Here is an 8280-nt window from a genome sequence, read left to right on the forward strand (position 1 = left end):
ATGACTTCACATTTTTCCAATTGAAAGTATTGATTTTCTTTTCAGTCAGCAGTGTAATACGTAGGATGTATCTTTGGTCAGCATTAAAAACATCAGCCGGTATAACACAGAGTAAATTAATTGGCACATTTGAACCTTTTTTTTTTTTTTAACAATTTTCTCTTTCTCTTCCTTAATATTTTTCCAGTGCTCAAAAAAATGAGTGGATGATGCTAAGCTGTGTATTTTCACCTAGTTTTCCCGCATCGTCTCCAGCATGAAGCTGCTCAGGAATCCTTTACAAATCCTGAAATAATCACATGGGTGTGGAATTTCATCCAGTTTCATGTATTTCATAGCAGACGTACACAGTAACTCGCAGCCAATTCAGCCCAGAGAGGACGCGCTTCTGTTTCCACGGAGTCCGTCATAAAAGCTGAAGTGCTTTTTATTGCATTGTTTGCAGCCCCTTGTAGAACGGTTTGTCGTGTATTTTAAGGGTGACATTTTTCGCCATTTTGTTTGCCCAGAGAAATTTTTCCAGATGAAGAGGAGCCAGTGTAAAGACGGACTGGAGATCTATAAGAGGTTCCTGACGCGGATGACCCGGGTGTCTGAGTTCTTCAAAATTGCAGAGGTATCCTTTGGGTGGGGGGGGATGTCAAACTCATTTTTATTTCAGGCCACATCAAGATCATGTAAGGCTGGTTGTGGCAAAACATCGATAAAACTACCCATGAAACTGTTAAAATATGAATAACTGGATGTCTCTGCAGTCGATGAGAGACAAACATTCCTTAAAGTTAACAACAATGAACTTTTATCACATTAATGTATTTTGACAGAATAAAAACTGCTTTAATTTGATTGTGCTTTCTTGAAGGTTTTATTTATGTGTCTCTAGAGGGCCACATAAAAAGTTGTTTTGGATCTTGAGTTTGACACTAAATTTGAATTTTAATGTGTCGCTTTTTCTGTTACAGCAAGTGGGAATAGATAAAAACGACATACCTGAGCTCACTCAGGTACGACTCACTAAAACTTTTTTTTTCCCAGCTTTTAAAACTATTTATCAAATTCAAAATGTTCACTAAGCCTCAAACAGAGCATGTCAGTTTTTTTTTTCTTTTTCCTAATGACCTCCTAATTGTCTTGCATGAAGTACGAATGTCCTCCACTTTTTTTTCCCTTACTGCTGTTGTTTCACGGTGGTTGCCTCTTCTTCTTAACAACAAAAACACATCCTGGGACGCCTGCACCCGACCAGAGAGCTGTGGTTCTTTTTTTTTTTTTTTTTTTTGTTATTTACCCTTGTTTTCGCCCACCCCTTCTCTTTTTACTTTCAGAGATGCAGATTGATCATTCAGGCTGAGAGTGTGAGTAGCGAGTAGTGCACAGAGCTAGCGTTTGGGAGCAAGACAGCTTAGAGGAGGACAGCCGTTTTATTTTATTTATTTATTTTTTTTTTTTTGAGAGCACTGAATTGACGCACAACGCACAGCTAGCCGCAGACTGTAGCCACTCAGATGAAGTGGGACCATGAAACTTTCAGAGCTTACTGGATGAAAGCAACATGCAGGCAGCTGCTGAGGCCGCAAAGCGCATTTTCAGTTGAAGAGTTGCATCTCTGGGTTTTGTTCTGTGGAGTTTCCATGACCGCGTGTGCATCACAACGATTATGAATTACCGATACGTGGATCACTTAAAGATGCACCAGATTCCCGGGATGAGAAACTTGATTTTTTCGTCTTGAATTTCAGACGATTAAGCTGTGACCTGCGGTGGAAACTCGACAGCAGAGGTTATTGTTTTGGAAGCGGCAGCATGAATGATTTGCATCGACGGCATGATAAACAGGTGGCACAAATCAGACGCGCACCATGACATCGGCTCTGCTGCGACGCAAAAATACCTTGACTAGGCCGTGTTTCAAGATGGCATTGGGACGGCAAAAACTTCTAGTTTTAAAGCCAAGTTTTGTTGATTATACAAGATCAATTTATATTATCAGTGCTGTACTGTTCCGCAGCAGTTTTGCTTATATTGGTTTGAATATATGCAGAAACCATGTTTATATTAAAGAGCTGTGATTAGGCAGAAGTTCTTTTGCTGAGTGCAAAAATTGGTCAGGTGACAAATAGATATCATAATGGATATATACAAAACCTTCTTTAAAAAGAATAACCTTTATTGGTCATTGAGGACAAAAAAATGGCTCATTCTAATATAGTGGACCCCCAGTATTAGATGGGGTTGTATGCGAATATTTTAGACTACTGTAAAAAAATGTTTACAACTACCTTCAGATGTCAAATATACCTCAATATGCATTAATTCAATTCAATTTAATTAAAAATACTTTATTGATCCCAAAGGGAAATTAAATGTTGTTAATACGGTCAGTGGAAACCGTCTTAGCATAACAGCAGAAGCTATCATCCACGGTCTCTCTTATGTCACCTACCGGGGGAACAGCCAATCAGCGACAATCAGGAAATTAATGGATTGGCTGCTTTGTAAAGTAGCATTGAAGCTAGAGAATCAGTTTCTGAAAATCCAAATCCAAATAGGCAAATTTTCTGCAAATAATTTGGAGTTGTACAGAAAAATCCATCAGTAGGTCAACCACTTCTAATTATGTCTGTCCAAGCAGCAAATGTACTTATGTTTACATTTAAGTCAGCTCATTTGCATGTAGACTTAAAATTCCCACGCAAACCTCCATACATTTGCTTGTGTTTATGGGTGATATGTGTAACAGGGTGGATATTATCACTCTTACTGATGCTTGAAACTACAGAATATTAGCATTACGTTCAGCTAATGTCCTCCCATCCCAGCCAATTTGACAGTAAATCATCACTTATAATGACTAATAATATCTAGTATGCTCTAATGACGGTTTTACCAGAAGAAGTTTAAAAGGGTTTTCCTCACACTAGCGCTGTCTGGGCCTGAGCAGTGCAGTAATGGAGCTGTTACAGGCCTGCACTGGGTGGTGAGGACAGACGCCTGAAAAACCCACTGGGACAAACTGCCTGCCCGTCCCTCTCAGGTGTATTATCAGTCTGGCTCATTTCAAGTTTCAGCAGAACAGATTTTAAAGCTCTGAATAGACAGACACAGGAAATAAGTGTGGAAATCCAATTAATGATTGTTTTATTGGCCGATTTAGCTTTGACCTTTAGTGGGGGAAAAAAACAAAACTAGCTGGGTATTGAGCTATCCTTTTTACTGCATGCTAGGTGCTGGTTGTGTCCATGTGGAGCATGCAGCTTTGCACTCTGACTGGCTGGAACTGTGCTCTCTCGATTTACATACAGTTTATTTTTTTCTTATTTTCTCCTTAACACATCTGTTTTCCGATTTTTCTCCCTTTCTGGGTCTCTGTTCAGATTCCTTCTGATTTGGTGTAATGTTCTACTTGCCAAGGGGCCCAACTTGATTAAAGAAACATTGACTGCAACATTCATGCATCCAACAGGTCAGGGTTAGGAGTCACTCTCTGCATTTTCTCTGCAGGCCCCAGAAAGTCTTTTGGAGTCTCTCGAGACTCATCTCAACACCCTGGAGGGGAAGAAGCCGTAAGTAATTACAAACGTCTGCAACTTCTATCGTTTTCCTGCCATCATACCTGCACCAGTCTGTGTCTCAATGCTCTTTGTTTCTAATCTGCTGTTTCTTCCTACCTTTACCAAACTCAGTGAAGACAAGTAAGTCTGTTGTTGGTGTGAAAACAGTTCAAAACCATCATCATTCGGGTCATGAGCAAAGCTGTTCAAACCCCTGGAACGTTTTTGGATGTCCTCAAGTGATTTCCATCTGTTTCACTGTGTCCCGCTGGGTTTTTCTTTGACAGACCAGCACAAGTAGAGCCTAATTGTGAAGTCAAATGTCACATTTCCTCTTAGATACCTAAATAAAAACCAAGGGCAACAAATTGTCTTCAGAAGTTGCCTGATTGGTAGATGAAATCCACTTGTGTGCATGCTACTGCAGCTGATCTGGCTGCACGGTAAATCAGTGCCTAGCTATGCAGCCTTTCAGCAGCAGGAAACTTCTGGCTCTGGTTTCAATGTGATTACTCTGTCTGTTCATTTGTTGACATGGTTTTCTATGAGAACTCAAGCTTCCTCAAAAACCGTTCAAGTGGCTTAATTGGTCTCTCCAAATTGCTCTTAGGTATGATTTTTCTGTGTGTGTGTGCGCGCGCGCACGCGTGCGCTTGGTTTTCATTTGCATCTCTGGATTGCATTGATAACCTGACCAGAGTGTAACTCTAAGAAACCAGCCCCTTCTCCACCCAACAGGAATAAGTTGGTGTAGACTTTGAGTGATGGATGGATGTTCACATTAGTGAACAAACTGCATCGCAGTATGGGGAAATGTACAGCAGGATTAAGTTATACAACGCTATTTTGAGCTCTGAAAATCTTGCAGAGTACTGATCAATCCATTGTGTGAAAATGGAAAGAGCGTAGCGTAATGGTAGAACGGGGAACGGCCTGCATTTGTTTAGCCCAGTGGTCTGTGGAGCTGAATTCCTCGAGGGACACTACAATGTGTCATTGACTGTCAGACACTGATGGTGGTGAACTACATTGTAGTCTAGGACAGACTGACAGAACCGAGGCTGACCTTCAGTCAGTGCTACCGGACCCTATCCACGGTTTCCCCCAGTGCATTATAAGTCTGGCGGGCCACCAGACTTTACTTGTGCCCCCACCAGGTTAAGCACTGGTTATTTATTTAAGTTTTTCTTTTTAGAATGTTTGCATTTTTAAGACTTTATATTTGGTGTTCAGGTATTGATCTTCCAATCGTTGAATAATACATAATTATCAAGTGATATTTTCAAATTTCCTGTCAATTTTAAAGATTTTTTAACTCAAAAACACGGCATACAACTAGATCAATGCCTGGCCTAGTGCCCAACCACCGGACTTGGCAAGTTTTCTGGGGGAAACCTTGCTGTCTTAGTACGCTTGAAGTAAAATTAAACTAACTTAGAAGTCTCTTTTCAGGATGAAAAAGGAGCTTCTTTTAAGTCCTTAATACTGACTTCAGAAGTGCTGGTTAGAGCAGAGGTTTATCCTCCACATACAACTTTTAACTACCATGCATCTATTTCTTCCCTCTTCACAATGACGCCCTAGTTTGTGTAGGTACGACACAAAAAAAATCCTCATAATCATCGAGGTTTGTCATTGCATCGTAACAAAATGTGGAAAAAATTTCCTGGGGTTTGAACGTGTTTGTCCTACAGGACAGCTTTCAGTGACTCCATAGAAAGGGCATCTGAACAACCAGCTTATTGTCATAAACTGTCATTTAGTTTTAGATGCAGCTCTATGGAAGTATTTTCACCATAAAGTGAATCTCCCTGTGGAACATATCCCATTGAGAAGTCTTGTTCTTTAGCTTTCAGTGGCACTAATTCCTCCTGTTTTTAATCCATCTATAAACTTTGTTTGGGAATTTTTACATTTTCGTTCAAACAAAAGTGAATTTGGTGCTTAGATGCTGTTAGTAACCAACCTGCATGGGGTCCAGTTTTTAAGCCATGTTTTAAGCCTGACTGTGCAAAGTGATGGATGTTACTGTCACTTTTTTGCACCATCTCAATAACAGATACTGTGACCAACATGCATCACTAAACTCTAACTTCTATACCATTGTTGTTTTTACAGATCACCCACTAAGGTAAGTCCGTGATCATTGTTTAAGACAGTTAGAATCAAAAATCTCCCAGCAAAGCGACGCATTTAGCTGCAGGGTGGAAGCTGTTGACTTCCATCACTCAAACCTGTTATTGCCACCTAACAGGGCAATTTCTTTGCGTCAGGATGCAACAGCCAACAACAGTACTCCTGCTGCTGCTGCGGCAGCACCAGCCAAACCTGCTCCTCCCGCTGTGGCCGGCGGGCCTCCAGCTCGTCCCGGGCCGCCTGCAAAACCCCCTCCGCCCTCTATCACTCCAACCGCACCGGCCCCTGCCACCTCCGTTACCAGCAAGTGGGTGTCACTCGACAACGCTATGAAAGCTGCATGATTCATTTATCAGGATGGACCTCTATAAACGTCCCTGTCCTCCGTTTACAGCGCTCTGGATGACGGGTTCCTTTTGGATCTCGACCCTATGTCGTCCTCGTCAGCAGGAGGCGCTACGGCAACGTCCTTGACTGGATGGGGAGGTGAGATCTCCTTATAGATACATAACCCATCAGCTTGCATTGAATTTCAATGCGTTTGTCTGGTACTTGCATATTTTCTCATGAACCATTTTGAAACTGACAGCTTTCTCCACATTCTGATAATTGAAATAATATCTTATGACTCTTTTTGCTCACTGGGTATTAAAATGTTATCCTAGAACAACAGGATGATCTCTAAATGTAAAAAGTAAAAAGTAAGCCAAGTCAACAAAGGCAGAAAGACACTTTGAATTCCACACCTTCGGTCCCAGGATACGCTATTCAAAATCATCAAAAACAGCACACACACTCCACAGAACACACACTATTAATATGGGAGAGAACTCCGTGTTCCATAAAATCTATTTACCTATTAATCTATACTTAGACCCATCTATCACACGTTTTTCAAAACCTCAGCACACATCCCAAGATAAGAAACCGTTTTTACAATGCTAGAGGTTTACTAACACTTTCACAGTCATAAAATTCTCACCAAGAGAGAAAAGGTCTAACCCTGATGAGCTCTTTGCAATGGTGAACTTTTGGTCTCTTTGGTTTTGTTTGCTTTAACTGCAGCACTGAATGGTTTCTTTTCTGATGATTCGGAGCCCCTCTTCATTGACTTATTTATTTGTTTTTGTCTCTCTGTTGCAGATCTCTTGGCAGGCGGTGAGTATTCCACTTTCAGTCAAAGCGCCACAGACTGAACCTGTGAAATGCTAGCTGATATTTGCTTTTCAGGTCCCATCTTTGTTTTCTGTTCCAAGTTTGTCTCGATGGCCAGCGGTTGCTCCCACCACACACTTCAGTCTAAATCCTTCCACCTTGCGTTTACTTTGAATGAGCTGCTTCTTCTCCATTTTCTCTTTTCCTCCTTTTCTGTCTGTCTGTTGGGGGGGATGTGACTGGGTCTGGCAATGGGATTACGGGGGTCCTGCCCACATAGCTGCCCCAGCCGCCACCAATGGCGCGCCTCAAGTTCTCGCGGCAGACGGGAAGCCGATTGACGCTGCAGCCGCTGCCGTCACTACCGCCCCTGCTGCCGCTGCCGCTGCCACCGTTGCTGCGCCTGCAGCCGTCGCAGTCGCTGCGCCGGCAACCGCTTCTGGAGCCGCTGCTGCTGCAGCTGCACCGGTGCCGCCCCCCACATCGCTGCCTGTCTCTGCTCCTGCTGCCGCCTCCGCCACTGACATCGACCTTTTTGGAGGTCAGTGTAGCCTAGCGTGTAGCCTAGCATGGCTTAAGCCAAACCTCGTCATTGTCAAGTCATACAGTGTTATACGGTCATGGTAAAAAAAAAAAACAAAAAAAAAACTTTGTCCTCTTTCAATTTTAGGTTTAAACTTCTGTATTTAATAGCTTGTTAACTTACTTATATTTAACTTTAGATGGAACGTAAAGCCAGAAACCCTGATCATGTTGCTCTATTTCTTATTAAAACTTTTATTTTTGCAACTCTCCTAAATAAGCCTCACTTGTTCAGTCTGCTCTGTCATGAACTTTACTCTTTAGCATGCTGACTACAGCCAGTATACTCTGAGTTTTTGCAGTTTCTCTCATTGCAGCAAGGCCCCCCTTGCTGAAGAGTAGGCTGAAGCCTTCTTGTTTGGAAAGACTGGCAACGCACTTAAACGTTTTCCACTGATGAACAATATTATTTATCTGTGCAGAATAATTGGCTTCAAACTGTAGAGTCTCATCAGCCTTCCCTGACTGATAAGCAGCAACAATTACATATCTAAGATAATTGCTAATATCTTTCCTGTATGCTTCAGAGCAGCAGCAAACTTTTATTATGGTGGTCATGTCACCTGATGAAGTTTTCTTCCTTTTTAAGTCTTATGAATTTCACACATGTATTGGTTTAATCTATCTTTATAAAATAACAGTGTGCAAAATATATTGTTTTCACATTTGAAGCTAAATGTCAGTTATTGTATAACCTGTTAAAGATTAGATTCAATTTACTATTTCTATGTAAACCCCTAAAACTGAAACAGGGTGTGTGTTTTTATTATTATTATTATTATTATTATTATTATTATTACTATTATTATTATTATTATTATTATTATTATTATTATTATTATTATTATTATTATTA

At 41.1% G+C, this 8280-nt stretch overlaps 1 protein-coding gene across 11 annotated transcripts in view; it reads left to right on the top strand.

Annotated features, from left to right (window-relative positions):
- Positions 1 to 8280, top strand: part of snap91a (synaptosome associated protein 91a) — a 46835-nt gene that overhangs the window by 20620 nt on the left and 17935 nt on the right. For 10 of the 11 annotated variants that reach the window (XM_015017444.1, XM_015017452.1, XM_015017400.1 and 7 more), the window contains exons 7-15: positions 510 to 616; positions 963 to 1004; positions 3502 to 3563; positions 3684 to 3692; positions 5670 to 5682; positions 5825 to 5994; positions 6082 to 6173; positions 6831 to 6845; positions 7123 to 7383. In XM_015017444.1, the coding sequence (XP_014872930.1) occupies positions 510 to 616; positions 963 to 1004; positions 3502 to 3563; positions 3684 to 3692; positions 5670 to 5682; positions 5825 to 5994; positions 6082 to 6173; positions 6831 to 6845; positions 7123 to 7383 (771 nt within the window). The remainder of the gene's footprint in view (positions 1 to 509; positions 617 to 962; positions 1005 to 3501; positions 3564 to 3683; positions 3693 to 5669; positions 5683 to 5824; positions 5995 to 6081; positions 6174 to 6830; positions 6846 to 7122; positions 7384 to 8280) is intronic. The other variant, XM_015017411.1, reaches the window with a different exon arrangement.

The sequence above is a fragment of the Poecilia latipinna genome, unplaced genomic scaffold (assembly GCF_001443285.1).
Source record: "Poecilia latipinna isolate Pla-1442-1.1 unplaced genomic scaffold, P_latipinna-1.0 Scaffold76, whole genome shotgun sequence".
In the NCBI taxonomy this organism is placed as follows: domain Eukaryota; kingdom Metazoa; phylum Chordata; class Actinopteri; order Cyprinodontiformes; family Poeciliidae; genus Poecilia; species Poecilia latipinna.